Consider the following 26,021-nt stretch of genomic DNA (forward strand, 5'->3'; position numbering starts at 1 on the left):
CCCTCTGGCGCAGGCAGACTTCCCCTACATCCGGGTATCGACTCCAGCCGCCCAGACTCTGGCACTATGGTCATGGCGGAGGGGACGGCAGTGCTGAGGCGGAACAGGCCGGGCACGAAGGCGCAGGTACTATATTTGCACCTTTTCTACAGGGGAACTCTCGGTGGCGACGCTGGCCGCCCCGGAGAGGAAGGTTGGGCCGAGGCGGTAGGCTGGCGGGTAGGGGTACGCGTGCCCGGCCTGCTCTTCCGGAGCCGCAGCCCCTGGGTCTGGCTGAGGCGGCGGTGGCGGATCGCGAGGCCTGCGGAGTCCTGACTTGAGGGTGGGCATGAGGGGTGGGTCGGAGCGGCGGGCGGTGACGGCCAAGGCTCGGGGCTGAGAGCGTGTCAGCAGCGACTGCTTGTTCTCGCCTCTCCCCTGAACCACAGCTGACCATCGTCGGAGGGGCGCGGCCCGCCAGGTTGTGACCCTGGGGTTTCGTGAGGGTCGGGGCCGCCACGGCGGGAGGGGGTGTAAACACAGCCAACCTCTTTCTGGCTTCCGGTTCCTACCTGGTTTGTGACGTGCCTGCCCGGCTTCTGCCATCCAGCTTGTCTAGCCGGATCCGGGTGGTGATAATTTACTTTATCCTCCTCCTGCAGTTTGCCTTTGACCATTTCTAGCTGCAGCTGTTCTCTGCCCCAGCAAGTTTTCATCATCAGATTGCCCTGGTTAGATGTCATTCCTTATTATGTGAGGCATAGTCAAGGAATGAACTGATAATAATTTTATCAACTTTTAGTAGGGCAGTATTTGGGGTGAGTTGGTGTTCGTTTAGGTATTGATTCTGGGGGTTTTCAAAAGACGGGATGCCTCACATTTAAAGAAAAATCAAACAGGCATTTAGATTTGATGTGATTAATCTACCAGCTGAAATAACGTTGCTGTTGAGTATATGCTCTAAAATCAGAAGAGATGTGTTAAAGTGTAATTTTAAAGAAAAAGTGATATAAGTGGGGGGGAAACCCAGGAAAAAACCATGGAGCTCTGACCATATGCCAGAGAATAGATTTCAATATCCTGTACAGAATTTTGGAAAGGGAGTCCTTTCAAAATATCTTTTAGATCCAGACACTTCCTACATCCATGTTACAGATAAGGAAACTGAAGCCCAGAGAATTGACTGCATTTGCTCAAGGTTAGATAGTCTCTGGATTCTTAGTTCACTGGTGACCTTTTCTCTTTAACAAGTTTTTTTTAGTACTGAATTTTAGAGTATTGAGCTTAAACATCGTATTATAGAGTCAAATTTAGCTGTCAGTTATTTCTGTAACTGACATTTATATATTACTGGAAATTTATATATTGTTTCTTTTTACTTTCCAAACTTTCTTTATAAATGCTCTTTTCTCAGATAACTTTACTTCTTATTTATATGAATGGGAATTTATTTCTTTTTACCTTTTGCTAACTTTATTTATAAATGCTCTTTTCTCAGATAACTTCTTATTCTTTGGAAACATTGTTTTTCCTAAGTGATCAACTTTTATATTTTCATATTCAGAGGTCGACTTTTGTACTCACATTCTGAGAATCGCCATTCATTTTTATTTACTCAGTTCTTAATTTTGAAAGGTTATAAAATATTTTAAGTTAATACTGTAACATCTGTTTCCTATGTTATAAGTCACATAAGAGAAATCTCCTTTGCTTTTTTCCACATTGTCATAGATCAAGGTTGTTAAATCATCACAGGAAAGGTCAGGATTAAAAAAAGAAAAGACTGCATAAGCAGCATTCTTTCCTATTCCTTGTCTGTCACTAATTTCCTTCAGTGAAATAGGTCTATTCTAAATGATTTATTTAGAACTATCTTTCTACTTTTTTCTACTTATTTTTTTTTAATTAGTTAGATTGGGATATAGGCACATAGTTGGTTTTCAATAAATGTTTATTCCCTGAAGTAGATGAGAATGTTCATTAAGCTGAATTGTGGTTCCTTTTGTGTTTATATGACAGGTATGATGAGACAAAACATTTGATTACCAGTTACAGTTTTGTGTGTTTTCTGGATATTCCTATATGTGTTTTCTGATATTTTTAAAACAAAGTATTTTACAAACTACCTTAATTTTTTTTAAAAAGGAAAGTATAGTCAAAGCATATTGATAGAAACAAGTTTCAGTATAAATTACATAGGAACAATTTAAAAACTAGTCTTCAATAATATTTAGATGGTATCTAGGGAGAGACATCCTGGAACAATTTCCAGAAAGTTGTTTTTATTTCTTAACATATTAAAACAAAGTTCATTTTCATTCATACAGGGCAACTATAAAAAAGAAAGATACGAAAAGTTTAAGACACTTAAGAAGGTATACCCATCATCTACACTCATAACTAAGACATTACTAATATAGATGAATCCCTCTTTATCACATTCTTCTGTTCTGTCTTCTACCCACTCTTCCCAACCAATGAAGATGATTATTCCTTTTCTTCATACTTTTACTATGTATGCATTATATCTGTAGGTATGCTTTGGATTTCTTAAACTTTTATTCATGTGGTATCATACACTGAATTCTTCCGTTTGCTTAAGGTGTTTGGAGACTTACCCATGTTGATTGGTACAGGATTATAGATCATTGGTTCACTACTGTTTCCCCCAGTTATACCCCAGAGACATTTATCTGTCTGCTAAGGATACGTAGGTAGACCTTGCTGAAAAAGTCAGTCAGATGGGAAGATTCTTAATCACTTAGGGGAATGTCTGTGAACTGGACTATCTATAGAGGAATTCAGAACCATTGCAAGGTGATCCACAAAAGTATTGATCGCCCTTAAAAGAAGGCTGGATGACTACTTTTTGATGGAGCTCATATTTTGATTTAGAAATTTAAAACACCATTTGTAATTGGAATAATAATTTATAATGTCTGTTTACAATAGTACTTACGAAACAGTAACTACCCCCACCACAAACTATTCTCTTTTGGTAAAAAACTGATTCAGTGCTTGGAGATTCTTTTTCAGCTTAATGTTTTGAGAAATGTTAAACCACCATAAACAAAAAAGTGATTGATTTATCTCCTCAGGTAATACATGGAAAGTTATGGGAGCCCTATTTGAGGGATTTGTGGTTGAAAAAAATGTAACTTATAGTTCAGTTAAATAAAATTTTGGTGTTCATTTAAAAACATTGAATAAAGTTCCCTTATTCACTGATAATCCTGTTATTTATAGTATGAGAGCTTTTTTCTCTAGTGTAACTTGGGAACTTTATTAAGAATTGAAGCTAATCATAATAATGTTCTTTTTTGTAACTTTGTATGTGCTTTAACAATGAGTTTTTTTTAATAGGATTTCTATAATTGGCCTGATGAATCCTTTGATGAAATGGACAGTACACTAGCTGTTCAGCAGGTAATAACTGTAGTTTCTTTTGCAACTCCAATAACCTAAGCATTTTACCTCTCTTGGCATAAATATTCCTATATGTTTTAACACAAGTTTGAATCCATGGAAATAACAGAGTGCCTGTTTAAAGCTTTTATCAATCCTCCATTTTGTTTTAAGATGATATAGTAAACTATAACGAAGCTTAAGTACATTTTAGTATCTATTAATATCTACCAAATTAGGGTACCAAATTTTATTGTAGAGTGAATTTAATTCAGTTAATTGAATGATAAATTAGAATAACATAATTAAGGGGAAAAATAACATAGTTGGTGACTGAATGCTTGAGAGCATATATCTAAATTTACTAAAAGTTACCATTCTTTTTTTTTTTTTTTTAAAGATTTTTTATTTATTTGACAGAGAGAGACACAGCGAGAGAGGGAACACAAACAGGGGGAGTGGGGGAGGGAGAAGCAGGCTTCCTGCTGAGCAGGGACCCCGATGTGGGGCTCGAACCCAGGACCCTGGGATCATGACCTGAGCCGAAGGCAGACACTTAATGACTGAGCCACCCAGGCACCCCAAGTTACCATTAGTTCTTAACTTTTGTGCAGCTCTAATATATTTGAGGGCTAAGATGCCTCCCTTTAGGTTGTTGCCACTATCAGGTAGCTTACTAAGGCAATGATTATCAAGGAGGTGGGTCTCTGTAGCATGTGTGGTTTTAAAAGCCCCTCAAGTGACTCTTACACATTCTTATTGAGAATCACATATATACTCATTGGGTTTAAAAAAAATGTAGCAGTTTTTCCAAAATGAATAAAATCTATAATCTGGGGAAAAATAGTTTCTATAGCTAATTATTAAAAGTTGCTTTAAGGGGTTAACAAAAGGATGACTGAAATTAGGGTGTACTAGTATATTGGACTAGTAGACATTGGTTAACATATTTAAAGGAAAAATACACAATAGAGAGGCCGTTTGGCTTTATCTTGATGGGTAGATAATAAACGTAGATGGCTATTTGGATTTATTGTGTTATTTGAGGATCCTGGAAAATGAAATATGAATATAGTTGAATTCTTTGAGCATAAAAAACAATTCATGATATTAACAAATCCTAAAAACCTTTAGAATGGACTCAGTATAATATTTAGATACTTAGCGCAGGAAATGGACAAGCATTCATGAATGAATGGCTATTTGTTCATTGCCTTTTAAGAATGTATTGTTCAAACAAATATTTATTGGGCAATGAGATAAGCCTTGTGGAGGATACAGAAATATAAACCTAGAGCTCTATGCCTGGAAATTGGGAAAAATTAGAGGAAAAGTGTATAGGTATTTCTCCCTTTGAAAGTAGAGGTTGTGGGCGCCTGGATGGCTCAGTCCGTTAAGCATCTGCCTCCAGCTCAGGTCATGATCCTAGGGTCCTGAGGTCAAGCCCTGGGTCAGACTCTCTGCTTAGCACGGGAGTCTGCTTCTCCCTCTCCTTCTCCCTCTTCTGCTGCTCGTGTGCTCACTCTCTCACTCTCTCAAATAAAAAAAAAAATTTTTTTTAAATAAAAAGTAGAGGTTGTGTGCTGCTACTTTATTGAATAAAAGTAGAGGTTGTGTGCTGCTACTTTATTGAATTTATTTGAACAGTTTTTTTGTGGAATCTATAGGGTTTTCTACATATTGAGAGCATGTCATCTGTAAACAGGTAATCTTCCTTTCTAATCAGGATTTCTTACCTAATTGCCTGGCTAGAACTTCCAATACTGCTTTGAATAGAAGTGGCAAAAGCAGGCATCTTTATCTTGTTCTTGATCTTAGAGTAAATATCAGTCTTGCACATTGAGTATGAGGTGCAGTGTGGGTTTTTCATATATGACCTTTATTATGTGGGGTTATTATGTTACTAGTTTCCTTCTATTTCTAGTTTGTTGACTGTTTTTATCCTAAAAAGGTGTTGAATTTTTCAAATGCACCAATTGAGATGAACATGTGGGGTTTTCCCCCCTTCATTTTGTTAATGTGGTGTATTGATCAGTTTTTGCATGTTGAACCATCCTTGCATTCTAGGAATAAATCTCACTTGATCATGATGTATAATCTTTTTAATTTGCTGCTGAATTAGGCTTGCTAGGATTTTTGTATCAATGTTCATAAGGGTTATTGGTTTCTAGTTTTCCTCGAGTGTCTTTGTTTGGCTTTGGTATCGTGCAATGCTGGCTTCATAGAATGAGTTAGGAAGTATGCCCTCCTCTTTGACTTTTTGGAAGAGTTTGAGGAGGATTGGTGTTCTTCAAATGTTTGGTAAAATTCACCAATGAAGCCACTGGGTCCAGGGCTTTTCTTTGGTTGCACAACAGCAGGGGGAGAGGCAGTCCCTTCTGAGTGGGGAGCCTGATGTGGGGCTCGCTCCCAGGACCCTGAAATCAGGACCTGAGCAGAAGGCAGTCACTTAACCAACTGAGCCACCTAGGAACCCCTAGAATTGGTTTCTTAATTTCCTTTTTGGATTATTCATTGAAGGTGTATACAAACACAACTGATTTTTGTATATTGATCTTGTATCCTGCTATTGCTGATTTTGTTTATTAGATTTATTAGCTTTCCTGTGGATTCTTTGGGATTTCTGTATATAGGATTATGTCATCTGCAAGTAGAGATAGTGTTTTATTTATCTTTCTTGTCTAATTGCTCTGGCTAGAAATTCTGCACATTGTTGAATAGCAGTGGTGAAAGCTGGCATCCTTGTCTCTTTTCTGATTCTAGAGGGAAACCTTTCAGTCTTTCAGCATTGAGTATGATGTTACCCATGGGTTTTCATAAATGCCCGTCATTATAATTAGGAAGTTCTCTTCTTCTTTTTTTTTTTTTTTAAGATTTTACTTATTTGACAGAGAGGGAACACAAGCAGGGGGAGTGGGAGAGGGAGAATCAGGCTTCCTGCGAAGCAGGAGCCTGACGTGGGGCTTGATCCCAGGACTCTGGGATCATGAGCTGAGCTGAAGGCAGACACTTAACGACTGAGCCACCCAGGCGCCCCAGGAAGTTCTCTTCTATACTTAGTTTTCTTAGGGTTTTTATCATGAGAAGATGTTGGATTTTGTCAAATGCATTTTCTGCATTGAGATGATTGTGGTTTTTTCCCTTTGTATATTAATATAGTGTATCCATTGATTTTTTTAAAAAATTTAAAAAATTTTTGTCTAAGTAATCTCTACACCCAGTTTGGGGCTCAGACTCATAATTCCGAGATTAAGAGTCACATGCTCCACTAACTGAGCTAGCCAGGTGCTCTGATTGTTGTTGTTTTGTTTTTTTTTTTTTTAGTTTTGAACCACTTTTCATTCCTTGCAGCTTCCTTTTGATTGATGTTTGTATGGTATATCTTTTTCCATCCTTTTACTTTTAACCTACCTAAATCATTATATTTGAAGTAAGTTTTTTGTAGTCAGTGTATAGCTGGGTCGTTTTCCTTGTTCTGTGTGATAGTCTTTGTCTTTCAATGGGTGTATTTAGGCCATTTAATATTAATTTAGTTATTGGTAGATATGTTTAGATTTATATTACTGCCATCATATTACTTGTTTTCAGTTTGTTCCCTCCTTTTTTTTGTTCCTTTCCCCTTTTCTGCCTTTTTACAGAGTGAGCATTTTTATTATTTTAATTCTAATTTTGAGTATCTTTTTTTAATTTTTATTTTTAAAAATATTTATTTATATGAGAGAGAGAGAGAGTGAGCACGGGTCAGAGGGAGAGAGAGAAGCAGACTCCCCGCTGAGCAGGGAGCCAGTTGCAGGGCTCGATCCCAGGACCCTGAGATCATGACCTGAACCAAAGGCAGACACTTAACCGACTGAGCCACCCAGGCACCCCTTGAGTATCTCTTTATTTTTTTATTTATTATTTTTAAAAGATTTTATTTATTCAATAGAGAGAGCATGCGCACACAAGCGGCGGGGGCGGGGAGGTACAGGGCAGAAGGAGAGGGAGAAGCAGGCTCCGTGCTTAGCAAGGAGCCTGATGTGGGGCTTGATCCCAGGACCCTGGGATCATGACCTGAGCCGAAAGCAGACGTTTGACCAACTGAGCCACCCAGGCGACCCGAGTATCTCTTTATATAATATTTCTGATAATTGCTCTAGAGATTACTAAATACTTTTCAGTCTACTTAGAATCAGTGTTTTAACCACTTTAATTGAAATGTAAAAACTACCTTCCTATAGATCCCATTATCCCTTTATACTTTTGTTGCCTGTATTACATCTACCTACATTGAAAACCTCATCAGACAATGTTATATTTTTTGCTTTCATCTGCTAAACATATTTTAAAGAACTCAGGAGGAGATGGCCTATTATATTTATACCCAGATATTTATAATTTATGTTGCTCCTGATATTCTAAGTTTTCTTCCAGTGTTATTTATTCTTTTCCTTTTGTCTAAAAGTACTTCCTTTAGCAATTCTTTTAGAGTGATCTGCTGGCTAGGAGTTATCTTTAGTTTTCTTTCATCTGATAATGTCTTTATCTTCATTCCTGAAGGGTATTTTTGTTAGGTACAGAATTCTGGGTTGACTTTTTTTTTTTTTTTAAGATTTTATTTATTTTGAGAGAGAGAAAGCGAGTGAGCATGGCAGGGGGGGCGGGGAGGCACAGAGGGAGAGAGACAAGCAGACTCCTCCCTGAGTAGGGAACCCGACTATGAGGACAACACAGGACTCAATCCCAGGACCCTGGGATCATGATTTGAGCCAAAGGCAGACTCTCAACCGATTGAGCCACCCAGGTGCCCCATTCTTTTCTTTGAGTACTCTCAACATGTGCCATTCCCTCCTATCTATGGTTTCTGATGAGAAAGCTGCAGTTTTTAAAATATTTTATAGGTCCTGTGTCTTTTTTTAAATGGCTTATCTTTAGTTTTTGGCACTTTGATTATGTGTCTAGGCATGGATTTCTTTGGGTTTTCCTGTTTGTTGTTCACTCTGCTTTTCTCTATTGTGGTAAATATATGTAGTATAAAATTTACCACTTTGCCATTTTAAGTGTACTTTTTTTTAAGTTTTTAGTTTAATTTTTTAAGTAAACTCTACCCCCAACATGTTCTACCAACTGTGCCAGCTAGGGCCCCTTAAGTGTACAGTTCTGTGTGGCATTAAGTACATTCACATTATTGTGCCATCATTACCACCTCTTATCTGCAGATTTTTTTTTTTTTTTTGGTGGTCAGCAAAGCAAAGTTTATTGAGTGATAGTAAGAAGCTCCCGAAGAGGGAGGGGACCCAAGAAGTTGCCCTTTCATCTTTTTTTAAAAGAACTTTTCAACTTTAACAGATGAAACTCTGTGCCCATTAAACAATAACAACTTCTCATTACTCCCTTCCCCCAGCACACTCATCTTCTTGAGTTGATATTTTCATGTGTTCTTTGTATACCAAGTAATTTTGGATTGTATTCTGGACATTTTGAATTTGTTTGGACTCTGGTTTTATTTAATCCCATGGAGAACGTTGATATTTTTGTTTTAGTAGGCTTTTGACCTGATTAGATACAGGCTGCAGGTTCCAGCCAGATTGAGGTTCCAGTGTTGGTTCAGTTTTCAAAGCCTTTGCACTACTCCTTGAATCTGTTCTGTGTGTACCAACCCATGGTCAGCCTGGGTGAAGGTATATCCATTAGCTCAGTTCTCCATCTGTCATATGCAAATTATGATCAGATCAATGCATGTGGGCATGCACAGATTAGGATAGAGCCCAGGAGTTCCTAAACACCTTTATGGGATCACTTTTCTGAGCTTCACTGTCTCTAATATCTCTCTGATACATTCTGGTTTCCTGGGGCCCATCTATTTGGTCCTCCAGCCAGAAATCACTTACTAGAATTGTGTTGGCAGTTGTGGAAGGTAAAGAGAGAAAAAGAAATAAGGTTTGATCCCACCACCAGATGGAGAGGATGGGGTTCTCTTCCTGAGAATTTTGTCTCTTGCATTTTTCTGTTGGCAGCTGCTTTTGCTGCCACTGTGGAATTGTCTCAGGTGTAGACTGTGAGAGGGGAGAAAAAGCAGAGGGCAAAAACCCAGGAGCTTTCTTCCACTCTTGTTGAGTTTTAGCAGTGCCATTTTCCACTCCTTGAGACAGAACTATGTAGTTTCTCCTGGATCTGTCAGCACCAACAGTGCTAATTTTTGGGTTTTATCCTGAATTGAGTTGAGGCCAGGGGATACCAGAGGACAAAAGAAACACAGCAAACTCACTGCCAGTTCAGTGATACTTTGAATTCTGGTGTTCTTTCCAGGTCCTCTTTCTGATATTTGCTTTACAGAGACCTCAAATTACTGCACTTTGAGTTCTGTCCAGATTTTATGGTTTTGTTCAGTGGGAGAGAAATTTTATTTATTTGACAGCACAAGTAGGGGAAGCAGCAGGCTCCCTGCTGAGCGGGGAGCCCGATGCGGGGCTAGATCCCAGAACTTGGGGATCATGACCTGAGCCGAAGGCAGTTGCTTAATGACTGAGCCACCCAGGCGCTCCAGGAGAGAAAAGTTGATGTGTGTTTACTCCATCTTACCCAGAAGTGGAAGCAATAAAATGCTTTTGCATGGTATTTTACTGTGTATTTTACTCTTTCCAAATGATTTCTAAAAACTGCTTTAAGAGAAGTCTTACATAAAATACAGTCTAAAAACTGCTTTAGGAAAAGTCTTACATAAAATACAGTATAGATCATTGTAATTATTAATAATTATAGCCCACAGGAAATCACTAGAAAGATATATTTCTGCCTTTTTCATAACAGAAGGAAGAAGAATTTCATGCTGTTTTTGACTTAGTCTAAAATCTGATATAGTAATTACTGTACTGAGGAGACTTGAAAGGCTTGGGAAGTGAGTATATATACTGAGAGCATCTGAAATGCTAGTGAGCTTGATCAAGGTGACAGTATCAGGTAGAGTGGTAATGCCTTTGGAAGCTAACAAAAAGTTTCTTTTCAAGAAATAGTAATAAGTTAGGATTTTAAAGTCCTTAGAAGCATAAAGAACACTATTGTTATGAGGTTGTTTTCTGGATTTTTTTTTTTTTGGTAGATTTCCTTAAAGATTACAAAGCCAGTTTCTTAATAGTTGTAGTTTACTCAGTTTCAAAAAGTCTTAGCATTAAAATTCAGAAGCAAAAGTTTTAAGTAGTAATGGTAAATGCTCTTCTGTTTAACTGAATTACTAAACATAATAAAGGTAATGTTGAAGAGGTACTTAATATTCAAGCTTTTCATGATAGAGCTAATTCTTTTTTTCTAATTTTATGTTTGTCTATCTTCTGATGCACATGAAAAAATTAATCCTAGTTTAGATTTATATCACATTATGATGTGTGACAGAATAGAGAAACATGTTGCAGTTTATAAATCGTTAGTTTTCAGATAGTTTTTGAGGGTGATAAAAATAATTTTCCAGAATAAACAGAAATTAGTGATATTACTCAGAAACAGTGTAAAGAGTTCCCTAAGATAAAAGTTAAATTCAGTGAGCATTAAGACATTTACTTTTTTTTTTAGCTCGTTTTAAAGATAGCTGTCTCTATTTGCATAAAAGTATGGAGGACAGTTCAGAAAACAATGACATTTTTGCTTTCTTTTCAAAGTTAAGGATTTCTTCTGTTCTCTTAAATATTTTACACAAATCATCATTAATAAAAGGATTCTAGATTCCCTAAAGATTGACAACTTGTAATTCTACTTATAAAAAATTTAATTATTATAAGTAAATTGTTATTAAATATGTGGTTAAAAAATTAATATTGATTATGAGCAAACCATGTTGCAGAGAATATATTTTTGTGTGCTAACTACTGAACTGTTTTTGGGACCACTAAAGAATATTAAAGAATCAGGGTCTACACTCCATTTTTGGTAAATTTTTTCTCCCTAATCCTTCACGGCTTTAACATTTCAGATAATTACATATCTTTATCCTTGACTTCAAGTAATGTAGTTTAGGAAAAGACAATAAAAATTTGTTAAAAATCTCCTGTGTGCCAGATGCTAATACTAAAATTTAAAACAAAACTAAGTCTCTTTATTTGAGGGAGACCCTCAAAAATAACTAAGTGCTATATATTAAATATAAATAAATGCTTGTAAGAGTTCTATAGGAGGTATAATGGGAGCAGGAAAGATAAGAGTGCATAGACAAATTGCTAATTTAGATTATATAGTGACAAATGGAGGAAATCAGAGGGAGTTCTGTGAGTACTAGAATAATCAGGAAAGATTTGAATGTGCTGGGGGAGAAGGAATTTGGAAAGAATTGTATGGAGTTTGAGGTGGCCAGTGGAAAAGGTAAAGAATTTGCTATTTTCTGCTTGAGAGAGTCAGTTTCATGCAGAACTTTGAAACTTAGGATAGGGTCAGAAAATCAGGAAGAATGGTTTAAATAGGCATTAGGGAGTCATTAAAATCTTTTGAGCAGGCTTTTCACATGAGAGTAATACTCAAGAAACGTTGCCTGAAAATAAGCATAATAGATAGGTGTAAAAAGGCCCTGTAGTTTAAGTTTCTGTAATCAGGCATTTTAATCTAATTTAGCCTATTCAAATTTCAGCTCAAGTCATGATCTCAGGGTCATGAGGTCCAGCCCCCTGTCAGGCTCCTCACTCAGTGAGTAGTCTGCTGGAGATTCTCTTTCTCTGTCCCTCCCCCAGGATTGCAAGCGTATGTGTACACATGTGCTCATTCTCTCTCTCTCAGATTTCAGAGTATTTAAATCATAGATTGAATGAAACATTAAAAAGATCTGAAATTTAAAGTTTTATTTTATTTTATTTAAATTAAAAGTGGGGCGCCTGGGTGGCTCAGTCCTTAAGCGTCTGCCTTTGGCTCAGGTCATGATCCTAGGGTCCTGGAATCCAGCCCTGCATTGGGTTCCCTGCTCAGCGGGAGGCCTGCTTCTCCCTTTCCCACTCCTCCTCCTTGTGTTCCCCGCTCTCGTTGTCTCTGTCAAATAAATGAATAAAATCTTTAAAAAAAGAAAAAAAAATAAAAGTGAATGTCCATGCCTTTTTTTTTCTTTTAACTTAGTTTTTCTGCTAGTCACTTTTTTAAAACAACTTTATTGGATACTACATACCATAGAAATCGCCCATTTAAGATATACGTACATGGTTTTTAGTATATTCACAGGGTTGTATACCATTACCACAATCTGATTTTAGAACATCTTCATTCCCCACCCGAAAGAAATCTCATTCACATTAGCAGTTATCTCCATTCTCCTTTGTCTCCTCTTCTTTCCCTAGTCCTAAACAACTGCTATTTTTTGTCTCCATAGATTTGCCTGTTCTAGATTTGCCTGTTCTAGATAATTGATATTAGTGGAATCCTATATTATGTACCACAGTTATATTGTCTACATTATGTTTTTATGAAAATTATAGTTTACAGTTTTGATCCCACATCCAGTCCTGGTGAGTACCATATCTGCACTTACATGGATCATATCCCAGAGAAGTTGAATTGGAGAAAGCATAGGTAAGGGTTACCTCCTTTCTTCTGAATTAGTGATTATGATTCTGTACTTGGTTTCCTATTTTATGTATAACCCAGAAATGTTGGAACATAAGAGCAGCCATGTATTCAGAAATTAAATATATTTAACATAAGATTTATCATGAAGTACAATATTTTAATTAACTTTGAGAACTTTTTTTTTATAGTATATTCAACAAAACATACGAGCAGATTGTTCCAATATTGACAAAATTCTTGAACCACCTGAAGGCCAAGATGAAGGTGTATGGAAATATGAACATTTAAGGTAAATCTTCATGATATATCAAAATAGTAATAGTACTTCCACTTGTAAAAATAACCTTTAATGTTGATGATTATGAATTGCAAATAAAATCATTATGTAATCACAGACTAAAAAGCCAAATTTAAAAGCTTTTGTGTTTTCAGTGTGATAAAGTTTTCAACTTTGTGATTGTTTTCTTCATTTATTATGGGCATTATTATCTATTTACATAGCTTTTTGTTCTTTTGTTCTTTCTCTCTGTCTCCCTCTCCCCCCCCTTCCCTCTTTCTCTCTCTTTTTTTCTTGTAATCTCTACACCCATCGTGGGACTTGAACCCACAACCCCAAGATCAAGAGTTGTATGCTCTGAGCCATGCCAGGCGCCTCTACACAGTTTTTCTTAACCACAAATTATCCCTTAATCACAAATGCATTATTTCTATTTATCCACTCATACTAACTTTATTTCTCTATAGAGGATCACAAGAAGGTCCTAGTCTAGGCTTGGTATCTGATGAGTTGCCTATTAACTACTGTGAACTTCTAGTCCTCCATGTGATAAAGATTAATTTTAATTCTGGGGGCACCTGAGTGGCTGTAGGTTGTGTTCGACTCTTGATTTCAGCTCAAGTCATGATCTCAGGGTCATGAGGTCGAGCCCCCGTCAGGCTCCTCACTCAGTGAGTAGTCTGCTGGAGATTCTCTTTCTCTCTCTGTCCCTCCCCCAGGGTTGCAAGAGTATGTGTACATGTGTGCTCATTCTCTCTCTCTCTCAAATAAATGAATCTTTAAAGATTAATTGTAATTCTGAAGTAAGGAGTTTGGGCACTTTTCATGATGCCCTTTGAATGAGAGAATTGATGACTAGTGAATGACTAGTTAACTAGAGTTAACTTTAAAAGCAGCTAAATCCTGAAGTTACTAAGTTGTTTCCAGAAGTTACAAACTTCCCACTATAAATGGGAACTGAGATGAGTTGATAGGTTAAATATAAAGAATGTAGCATGAGATATATGTTCATCAGGGTTTGTTACTTTTTGAGTTGATTTTTAAGTAATAAGTGGAGTAGAAATAGGACTTGCCCTAAATAGATCACATTTCCTGCTAGACATTGTTAAGACATGTGTTGTCATAACAGTTCAGCAATATCAGGTTTTTAAGACTTTTTTGTATTCTGCCAGTTTCTTGGACATATCACTTGACTAATTGATACAGGTTTTGTTTTGTTTTGTTTTTTTAAGAGTTTATTTTTAGGTAATCTCTACACCCAACATGGGGCTCAAACCCACAACTCCAAGATTAACAGTTGCATGCTCCACCAACTAAGCCAGCCAGTCACCCTGATCTAGTTTTTTAAAACCACATCTTAATACATGATAATTGAAAGTATGAATATGTAGATATTTTCCCATTCCTATAAATCAAGATAACACTTCAGTGCATATTCTTTGCCTTACTTGAATCAGCTTTGAAAATAACTACCTACTTACCTCTTGGGATTAATGATGAAAATAAATGAGGATGTTTTTTCCACTACAAGTATAATTCCAAACAAGTGAGGGCTGATTTTAGAGTTCACAGATTTAGATTGATTGATTGATCATAGGGCTCCATACCCAACATGGGGCTTGAAACCTTGAGATTGAGTCACATGCTTTACTGACTGAGCCAGACAGGTACCCCCAAGGACTGATTTTAGTATACAAGATCTTAATTTCAGATCTAAGAACTTCTCCCTATTTAACTTAGACTATAAAATATGCAATATACAAAACTTATAAAATCTTTATCCTGTTCTGTTCTGATACTGTTATTTTTATTTTTTCCCTTGAATACTATCCAGTTTATTTTGGTTTTATATTTATGTATTATACATCACATATATTCTTTTATGTTTTTATCATAGTGTATACATCTTTATAGTTCACCAAGAAGAGTTTCAAAAGTAGCCTTTGGTTTTTTTCATGTACTTGGTGTAATTGATTTGAGGCTTAATACTTGCTCTCATTGGTTAATATTATGATGTTAACGGGACTTCGTTCAAATCTCTCACTAGCCCATATGGAATCTTTGTAATTAGGAAAAGATGCCCCCCCCCCCCCCGAGTGGATACAATCCTATGTCAGGATCCATGGTTTAGAGATTACAGTGTAGGCCGGATTTCAGCTCTGGTTTGTCTCTTCAGCTGCACAACTGTATGTGTTAGCCCTATAATGAATTAACTTGAAGCTGTTATATTTGTACTGTGTGCCACAGTTTGTACCCATAACACTGCCAAATCAGTAGCTTAATTTTGCTGTTGGTCCATAAGTGAGCTAAACTAGATGAGAAACTTATTTTTCACTACCTGTCTTTATTACCACTTAGTGGAAAACAACTCAAAAACCTGTATGTAAGGGGCGCCTGGGTGGCTCCGTCGTTAATTGTCTGCCTTTGGCTCAGGTCATGATCCCAGGGTCCTGGGATTGAGCCCCACATTGGGCTCTCTGCTTGGTGGGAAGCCTGCTTCTCCTTCTCCCACTCCCCCTGCTTGTGTTCCCTCTCTCACTGTGTCTCTCTCTGTCAAATAAGTAAATAAATCTTAAAACAAAACAAAACAAAAAAACCTATATGTAACATGCAGGCTACAGATAATGGGGCAAATAGAGGGTGATGTGATGATTCAGAAATAGTGTTATTTTTGTGATCTAAGAACAGCATTATTGTTAGGGATCTGAAAGGAAATACATTCACAGACAAGTGCAAATTTGACTCCTTATTTGCTTTCTTCTGTTATCATATATTTTAAATAAGTAGTTTTTCTTTCATATGTGGGCAGGGTTTTTGTTTTGTTTTTGCCCTTTGGGACTCTCTTTTATCTTCTACCTTTGTAGGTTTTCGCTTTGCATTTTTAGGGAATCAGATTGTTCTCATTTGTTGGGGAAACATAATAGTGATTAATTTGGTAAGATTTTTAGAGGGAATGCGTTCGGTATTTTGACAGCAATAGAATAAGTTAGCTTTATGACATAGACGATTAATTATCTTTTCATATAAAATAACAAGTTTGTTTAAAAATGATGATGTTATGATATTTCCTTCATTCTTCATTTATTCAAAAATGTTTTTTGAACACTTACTATGTTCCAAGCATTGTTCTAGGCTTTATAATACTCAGTTTGGCAGTTGTAGAAGAAAAGTATATCATGAAAAAAATGCTTACAATCTACTAAGTGACCAAAAAACAAGTTACAAAATTGTGTATGATATGATCCCAGTATATTTTAATCTTTGCATAGAAAATCAAATTTACTTATAAATAATAACTTTTGGAAAGGGATGGTAGAATTATGGAGGATTTTCTTATTGTACATTATATATTCATGTTTGACTTTTTATAAGGAGCATGGTGTTTGTAATCGGAACAAAACTTGTAAAATATATAGGAATATAAACGTCTAGTCTTTCTTTTTTTTTTTTTTTTTAAGATTTTATTTGAGAGAGAGCGAGCACAAGCAGGGGGGAGGGGCAGAGGGAGAGGAAGCAGGCTCTCTGCTGAGCAGGGAGCCTGACGTGGGACACATCCCAGGACCCCGGGATCATGACCTGAGCGAAGGCAGACCCTTAACCAACTGAGCCACCCAGGCGCCTCTAGTCCTTTTTCTATATATGTTTGTGTATAGATATATACACATAATTTTTTACATAACTGGAATCTTATTGTGAATATAGACATAACCTTTGTTTATGTATATACCAACAATTTACGACTCTGCAATTGCTGATTTTCAAAAAAAATGTTATGTATATTCTCTGTGAACATCTTTGTACATATATCTGCATGGAATTTTGATTATTTTATTAGAATAAATTCTTAGAATGACTTAGAAAAAAATATACACTTCCTAAGAGTCTTAGTATATATTTCCAAATTACTTCTCAGAAAAATTGTATGAATTTCCAGTGTATAAGTCTGATCAACTCAGTGTACTCTGATATTGAACATTATTAGGGTTGTTAGTTTTGGGTTTTACTTACTAATCTGTATGTCTTTTTAAGAAATGTGCCATGTAAATTCAGATGGTGTTGATAATGGTGATGAGAGAGGAAGGATGGTACTAATGGCAATTAGTATTCTAAAAATAATGTGGAGAATGGATAAGACTTTTCATTTATGTATTTGCATTTTTAGGCAATTCTGTCTTGAACTAAATGGACTTGCTGTCAAACTTCAGGTAATATTTTCTTTAAGTTAAAGCTATATTTGGAAGTTCTGATTTTTTTCTGTTTTTGTAACTTAAGGTGTTTACAAAGACTTACCCAACATTTCTAATTATTCTAGAATTTTACATGGAAATGTAGTAACCCAAATGATAAACTTTTTTTTATTGTTTTATGTATTAAGAAATGTAACTCTTTTGTAACAGAGTGAATGCCATCCAGATACATGTACTCAGATGACAGCAACTGAGCAATGGATTTTTCTTTGTGCAGCTCATAAAACTCCAAAAGAGGTGAGAAATTATGAAATAGAATGACTAATAAAATCATCATAACCTAAATCTCTCCAAGAGAGTGGTAGATAAATTTTTAGTGTTCACTGTTTATTTTGCCATTTGGTTTAGAGTTCTTATTGCAAATTTATTGCCACAGTGCTATTTTAGGATTTCTTATGATTAGTATCATTTTTGTAACTGGGCAATATCATGGGTTAGAACTCACTTTATGATTCGCTGGCTATCACAGAATAACATTATCTGTCATATCATGCTGATATCTAATGTATAATGGATGACATATACTTTAATTTTTTGGTTCAGTCATAATTTCTTTTAGTCATAATTTCTTTTGATAGGAGTAACTTGGTAATTACTAGTTGATGCTTAATCTGTTAATGAAATGTTGCTTTGGGGCTTTTTAACTTTACAGGTCAATATTTTTTACTCTACATTTTATTAATATTTCCTACTATTTATTTGAAACCCACCATAATGATTTTCTTCTCCATCATTGGTCCTACATTGAAAAAGTTATTCATGTTTTCTCCTCATTTAGTTTTTGTCAAGGTGAGGGTATAGGAAGTAGCAGTTGTTTATAGAACATTTTTAGTTAAAAATAATTCCTTCATATTATCTAATAGCCAGTACATAATTCAGTTTTCCTTAGTTATCTCAAAAATTACAGCTGGTTGTTTATGCATTGCATTTCCCTTGATCTGCATTCCCTTTTAATCTGTAGTACTTTTTACTTGAAACTTAAATTTACTGAAAATATTTGGGTTAGGCCAGTTCTATAGAATTATAAACCATCAGATGATCATTTTATTGTTAGACTTCTGTGGCTTGACAACAGGTGACTTTCTAGTTGCAAAATGAATATCTGGTGTTCTTTTATTTGAGAATGTAAATTCTCCAAAATAAGGAGTATCTGGTACCTGTCTAAGCAGATAGTACTTATTTGGTTGACTGATTTCATTCAGGGTGTTACTTATTTTGTGTTAGTTAATTGAAGCAATATTAAGATTTGTGTATCATTTTATATCTGGGAAAACCCACATAGCAGTTTATTGATAATTTACTGAAATTGGCTATTTAGTTGCAATTAGGAAATTGAATCAAGAAGGCTAGTTTGATTTTGGCAAATAATGAAGATGCATTATTCTCACTTTAGAGTGGAAAAGATACCCAGTTTGTGATGTATTGTGAGATTTATGTGTACTCTCCTTGTCACATCTACTTTTTTCTTGATTAATATTAAATGTAAGATAGCATTAGATCATGTGAATGAGTCTTAAAAGTGCAACATTTCTTGCTGAAGACAAGCTCCGTTTGAATTGTCCATGTGTCAAGGGAGGATAATGGTAGAATTTTCAAGTGGTAGTTGTATGGAGAGGGATTTTTGGAAAAATACAAACAAAAGAAAATCTTGAAAGGATACTTTCTGAACTCTTGGAATAATTTTGCAGGCAGGAAATAATAGCAACTAACAGATGAGTAGCTAAGAAAGTTGCTCTTCTGGTTTAAAAGAATGGGGAGGATTCTGAAGTGGAAGAGGCAGGATACTCCCCACCAGTGATGATTTACTGAATGTCCTTGAGAATTAAAGAGACTCATTGCAGCAAATTGAGTTAATTGTACACAGTGATAAGTGACAAAGGTTATAACGTGTTATTATCTGCTCATCTTTTGTCACATTCAGACTGCAGTAGCATTATACATAGATACTTGGCAAAATAGAATTTATAAAAGCTTGTTAGTATTTGGTAACGAGTATTTTGCCAACTTTTTGCTGTTAAAAATGATACAAAGTAGGATGAGTTAACTGAGAATTAATGGGGGGGTGAGAAAAGGAAGGAAGCAGCTAAAACAAGGTAAAACCTTTCCCCCCACTCCAAAAAAAATTTTTTTTTAAACCAGTTAAAGATCTAAAGTTATGCTGATACAACAATAGCTATGAACCACAGGTGGCTACGGAGCATTTAATGTTGATAGTCCAGTCTGAGATGTGCTCTAAGTGTAAAGTAAAATACTGATTTCAAAGAGTACTAAAAGACAATGTCAAATAGCTCATTAAGAGATAACTGGATATCTGCATACAAAAGAATGAAGTTAGACCCCTACCTCACACCTTATATAAAATTTAGCTCAAAATGGATCAAAACCCCAAATATAATAACTAGAATTATAAAACTCTTAGAAAAAACATGTGTAACTCTTCATGACCTTGGACTAGGCACTGATTTCTTAGATATGACACCAAAAGCACAAATAAAAGAAGAAAATATAGATCAGATTTTATCAAAATTAAGAATTTTTGCCTCAAAGGACACTGTCAAGAAATGAAAAGACAGTCTACAGAATGGGAAGAATATTTTTTTATAAATCATGTCTCTGATAATGGTCTGGTATTCAGATACATAAAGAACTGTTGCAATTAAACAGTTAAAAGAGTACCCAGTTAAAAAATGAGCAAAAGATTTGAATAGACATTTCTCTAAAGAAGAAAAACAAATGGCCAGTAAACATTATAAAAAAGATGCTCAACATCATTAATCATCAAAACCACAATGAGAATGGATAAACAGAATGTATAGAATGGAATATTATTCAGCCAAAAAAGAGAGTGAAGTTCTGATCTATGCTACAATGTTGATGAACCTTGAGGACATTATGCTGAGTGAAATAAGCCAGACACAAAATGAGCCAACACATCTAGAAATGATGGTGGGCATGGGATGTTGTTGCTTAATGGTTTATAGAGTTTCTGTTTGGGATGATGAAAAACCTTTGGTTGGGGTGCCTGGGTGGCTCAGTCATTAAGTGTCTGCCTTCAGCTCAGGTCATGATCCCAGAGTCCTGGGATCAAGCCGGGCATTGGGCTCCCTGCTCAGCGGGAAGCCTGCCTATCCCTCTCACACTCACCCTGCTTGTGTTCCCTCTCTCACTGTCTCTCTCTCTGTCAAATAAATAAATAAAATCTTTAAAAAAACAAAAACCTTTGGTTGGAAACACATAGTAGTGATGGTTGCACAATAGTGAATGTAATTGTCACTGGGTTGTACATTTAAAAAAGGTTGAAATGGCAGAATTAATCTGAAACATTTTATTTTTTTAAAAGATTATTTGAGAGAGAGAGAGAGAACGCGCGAGATGGGGGAGGGTCAGAGGGAGAAGCAGACTCCCTGCTGAGCAGGGAGCCCGAATCATGACCTAAGCCGAAGGTAGTTGCTCAACCAACTGAGCCACCTAGGCTCCCTCATCTGAAATATATTTTACCATATTTTTTTTAATGGAAAAAGAAAAGATACACTCCACAATGGCATACACTTCATCCACTAGAATGATTAAAATATAAAAGATAACCAGTGTTGGCCAGGATGTTGAGATAGTAGAATCCTCATACACTGCTATGATAGGACTGTAAAATACTGTAGTAGCCACTTTGGAAAACAGTTTGGAAGTTCCTTAAAAAGATAAGCATAGTTATGACTTAGCAATTCCACTCTTAGGTATATACCCAAAAGAAATGAGAACATATGTCCATACAAAACTTGTACACTAATACAGTCACACTGTTCACGATAGCCAAACACGTTTCAACCAAATTTTCAATAACTAATGATGAGTAAACAAACAAAATGTGGTATATGCACACAGTGGAATATTATTCAGCCATAAAAAGGAATGACGTCTATAAGGGATTACAGCATTTTTTATATATTAGAAACATTAAAGTGTAAAAAGATTTTGAATAAAATAAAAATAAAATACGCTGCACTGTGGATGAGCCTTGAAAACATGCTAAGTGACACAAAAGGCCACATATTACTCCTTTTTTGTTTTTGTTTTTTGAGAGAGAGCCCATGTGGGTGGGGGGAGGGGGAGGAGCAGAGGGAGAGGGAGAATCTTTTTTTTTTTTTTTAAGATTTTATTTTATTTATTTGACAGAGAGAGACACAGCAAGAGAGGGAACACAAGCAGGGGGAGTGTGAGAGGGAGAAGCAGGCTTCCTGCTGAGCCAGGGGCCCGATGCGGGATTCAGTCCTAGGACTCTGGGATCATGACCTGAGCCAAAGGCAGACGGTTGACGACTTAGCCACCCAGGCGCCCCAGAGAGGGAGAATCTTAAGCAGGCTCCATGCCCAGCTCCAAGCCCACCGTGGGGCTCTATCTCATGACTGAGATTGTGACCTGTGCCGAAATCAGAGGAGTCTGAGGCTTAACTGACTGAGCCACCCAGGCATCCCCGTATTACTCTATTTTTAGGAAATACCCAAGCAAATCCATGGAAGACAGAAAGTAGATTAATTGTTGCTTCAAGTTAGGGGGAGGAGAGAATGAGAAGTGACTGCTAATTGATACTGGGTTTCTTTTTGGGGTGATGAAAATGTTCAGGAATGTAGTTGGTGATGGTTACATAAATTTGTAAATATACTGAAAACTTGAGAGTTGTATATTTTAAAAGAAATTTTATGGTTTGTGAATTACATCTTAATTTTTAAATACCCCAAAGAAGCTCATTAATAATTTTTATATCAATTATATGTTGACATAATTTTGGCTATATAGAGTTAAATATATCATTAAAATTAATTTCAACCGTTTTTTACTTCTTTAATGTAACTTTATTTGTTGTAACATTGAATTTTACAGTCATTCTGATATCATAAGAGACTTTTTTCTTCAAAAATGCTCAGGTTTTTGGAATAAGACAAGTATATAATAAACAGACCTCATGTAAGAGGTATGATGCATTTTTTATATCCTTTCTTTTATAGTGTCCTGCAATAGACTATACTAGACATACACTTGATGGTGCTGCATGTCTTCTGAATAGCAATAAATATTTTCCCAGCAGGTAAATAAAATTTTTAAACATGGTGTTAAACTTTTTGGATTTAATTTAAAAGATTGGTATTTTTATTAAAACACACTAGGTTGCTGTTAATGCATTGTATTCTTTAAACCTTTTTTTTTTTTTTTTTAGGCTGTTGTATATTTAGCTAGTTCAAAATTACTCAGATTTTGAAATTAAGGTTGTGGTTAAACTAAAAGCAGCAGGACTTGGCTCCCAAAGCTCACAGGTCAGTTTAGTCAAGGGTGTAGTCCCTGCTGCTGTGTGTCATTCTCCAGGGCTCTCCCTCTCATGTTTTAGAGTTGGAATATTTACACACTTATTTACTTGAATCTCTGTGATAGAGCTAGCGTCCTCTTACACAGCATGCCTAAAAAGCAGAATTTCCTAAGTTGGACTGCTTGTTTTTGAAGGATTCCTTATCCTTGCCTACAGGTTTTTAAGATCTGGAAAGAAGCTTCTCTATATTGTGATATATTACTGGAGAGGTTTGTTGACTGGCCTTTTATTCTATTAAGATAACTGTTACCAGGTGGATAGATTTGGAGATTCTTTCCCCCAAATATAGAACTCATATAAAATATGTTAAAAAAAATACTGTTTTTTGCTTCAGTATCCTATGTACATTTTTTAAATTTTTTATTTTTTAAGTAATCTCTACACCTGACATGGGGCTTGAACTCACAACCCCGAGATCGAGTCGCCCGCTCCACTGACTGAGCCAGGCGCCCTTACATTTTTTTTTTTTACGTTTTTTTAATACCAAAATTTGTAGGCATTTTTTATTTAAAAAAAAAAAAAAAAATGAAGTGGTATAGAATAAAAAACTCCTTTTAGTGGTTTTAATCATCTGTAGTGGACAAAGTGTTAATGTTGTCAGTGCTATGTTTTAGTAAATTTTGATTTGTCAGGGATTTAATTGCATTGAACTTTAACAACGTTTCAAAACTTGTAATACTGAATTTCTTAGGCACTGTGGTTAGGTAGAAAGAGCACTGGCCCAGGAGTAAAGAACAGGGGTCCTAGCCCTACTCTTGCCACCTACTAGCACTGTGACCTTGCACTGGTCACTTTTTTCCCCTAGGTGTAAGTTTCCACGCTTGTGAATTGAGAAGATTAGACTATATTGTTTGTAAGATCTGCCCAGCTCTATGAATCTGATTTCTTTCCTATTTCTAGGGTTAGCATAAAGGAATCATCTGTAGCAAAACTAGGATCAGTATGCCGTAGGATTTACAGAATATTTTCACATGCTTATTTTCATCATCGGCAGATATTTGATGAATATGAAGTAAGTATATTTCACTAATTCTCCTGATGCATTCTTATCAGAATGACAATAATATATGTTGATGTTATGTCTAGTTTTTTGGTTTTGAATAGTAAGTTAAAATAACTTTTTTTCTTTCTCTCTACAGAACGAAACATTTTTGTGTCACCGGTTTACCAAATTTGTGATGAAATATAATTTGATGTCCAAGGATAACCTGATTGTACCAATTTTAGAAGAGGAAGTTCAGAATTCAGTTTCTGGGGAAAGTGAAGCATGAAGGGAATCATATAGAAAAAAATGTACTGATCACATAATTAACAATTATGTACTGTATATATATCATTTTAGACACATCAATCATGTATCCATATTATAGCTTCTTTGTTTAGTATAGGTTTTTGTATGCTGAGTGTTGCCTTTTAAAATGGGAAATACGTTTTAAGTTATTCATGAGCTGTATATTCACCAGTGTGGCACTCATGGTTTTTAAATAAGATTAGTATTATCTGTTTATAATGCCTGTTAATAAAAGAATTTACAGTTTGGTAAAATTGCTGCTAAACAATCATTGGATCACAATCCTCATCAAATAAACCCATCTATAAAAAGATGAGTGAGCTTGAGGTTTCGCACAAGCTGTTTACTAAAGAAATAGTAATATTTTCCTTTGGTTTTACCCCTAGGTTAGATATTCTAGAAAATTCTGTAGTACACAGTTCAGTCTTAACTGTTAACTTTTCAAAAATGAGATGAAAATGTTTTAAAATTCTGTTTATAGTTTTTGATACACATGTGATTATGTGTATAATCCAAATATAAATTCAAATGAAGTATTAGTAATACTTATATAATCTTACTGTGCTACATAAAGTATATTCTAGACCAGCATACTTGGAAAGGATTTACCTTTCAGCAACAGTGGACTGTTAAATACAAGATGATGATAGTGATAAGGCATGGAAATGACATTCCCACTGGAAACCTGCCCTGTCCTTCCGTTCTCATATCCCTTAATTCCCTATCCGTACTACATTAGCTGAGAAGCTTTTCACTAGACTTGAGTTAGTGTGGCTTATACCTATTTATATTTGTATTAATTGCTTACAGATTATACCTCATATTAGCAATTACATTACACTACAGGAAAAATGTATTAGCATAGGCTCTTGCTTATCTTTGTTTTGCAAAATTGTTCTAATTACTTGGAGAGCAGTCTTTAAAATAGTTTGGTTCTTCTTGTTAGTAGTATTAATCCTTTCATCTAAGCATCTAAATAACATTTAAATAGAGTTGAAAAATATTGTAGTATTTATTTTACATCCCTTCCCCACAAAGTTTATGTTTGAATTATATGCACTTGTGTGTGTGTTTTTTGTTTTTTGTTTTTTTTTTTTTGCAATAATTCACAGCTTCCAAGGGTGTTAATGGTCATACATTTTTTGGACTTTGTTATGATTCAGTGTCTTAAAGATTCAACTGCAGATTTTACAGCCTTTTAATCTACTGAATGCAATTTTCAACAAAGCACTGGAGGTCTTATTGCTAAACTGGTTGTAATGAGGCACTAAGGGTAAAAAAAATTATACACGTAGTGAAGAAAATATTTAAATCCATCTCTTGAACAGACTTAACAAATGGGAACTTTTTTTCATTTAAAAGGGTTATTTTGAAATGAAGATGAAAACATATTCATCTTGATTTTTTTTCAAATTTGAGGAAATAATTTATACCATATTATACAACAAGGATGTATAGCAGAAATGTGGGAAATAGTAGCAAATTGAGGTGTGTGTGTATATATATTTATGCCTTTCCAAGCCTGCCAGTGTATTTGGCCTTGAACAGTGCTATCCCAGCAGCCAGTCATTACTTTACTGTAACCCACAACTATCTTTTTAAGTTTTATGTTCATAGTGAAAGGAATGTTGACTTTGAAATTATGCATTTATATTAATGTCACTATAAACCAATGGGAATAGTAATTTTTACACAAACTTGCTAAATATTGGGAGACTAAATTACTAAGTTAATAAATGATATATAGCAATGTAGCTGATCTCTATAGATGGTGTCTCACAACGGATTTCTGTTGCTTATTTTCTTAGTGAACGTTTGAACTAAGGCAGTGGCTGGGATTGGTGATCTGGCTAAGTATTTTGAAACACATTCTGAATAATATGACTTGGTGTTAACGGGGAAATAAAATACGTTTTTTCTTACTCATTCCATTTTCCCTGTACTGTGTTTGGA

At 35.6% G+C, this 26,021-nt stretch overlaps 1 protein-coding gene across 1 annotated transcript; it reads left to right on the forward strand.

Moving 5' to 3' along the window:
* MOB4 (MOB family member 4, phocein) lies at positions 1–25,994 on the forward strand. Its single transcript, XM_036107216.1, has 8 exons — positions 1–126; positions 3,343–3,405; positions 13,086–13,186; positions 17,337–17,379; positions 17,572–17,658; positions 22,422–22,501; positions 23,678–23,789; positions 23,917–25,994. The coding sequence occupies exons 1-8, from the start codon at positions 67–69 to the stop codon at positions 24,046–24,048; spliced, it is 678 nt and encodes a 225-aa protein (XP_035963109.1). The 5' UTR covers positions 1–66; the 3' UTR covers positions 24,049–25,994.
* Positions 25,995–26,021: the final 27 nt, after the last annotated feature.

The sequence above is a fragment of the Halichoerus grypus genome, chromosome 4 (genome assembly GCF_964656455.1).
Source record: "Halichoerus grypus chromosome 4, mHalGry1.hap1.1, whole genome shotgun sequence".
Taxonomy (NCBI): domain Eukaryota; kingdom Metazoa; phylum Chordata; class Mammalia; order Carnivora; family Phocidae; genus Halichoerus; species Halichoerus grypus.

Bases quoted from the DNA above. Each gene is read 5' to 3' on its own strand.
- MOB4 (XM_036107216.1), top strand. From the start codon at position 67: ATGGTCATGGCGGAGGGGACGGCAGTGCTGAGGCGGAACAGGCCGGGC. The intron at 13,187-17,336 runs GTAAATCTTCAT...TTGCATTTTTAG, and splicing joins TGGAAATATGAACATTTAAG to GCAATTCTGTCTTGAACTAA. The intron at 23,790-23,916 runs GTAAGTATATTT...TTCTCTCTACAG, and splicing joins AGATATTTGATGAATATGAA to AACGAAACATTTTTGTGTCA.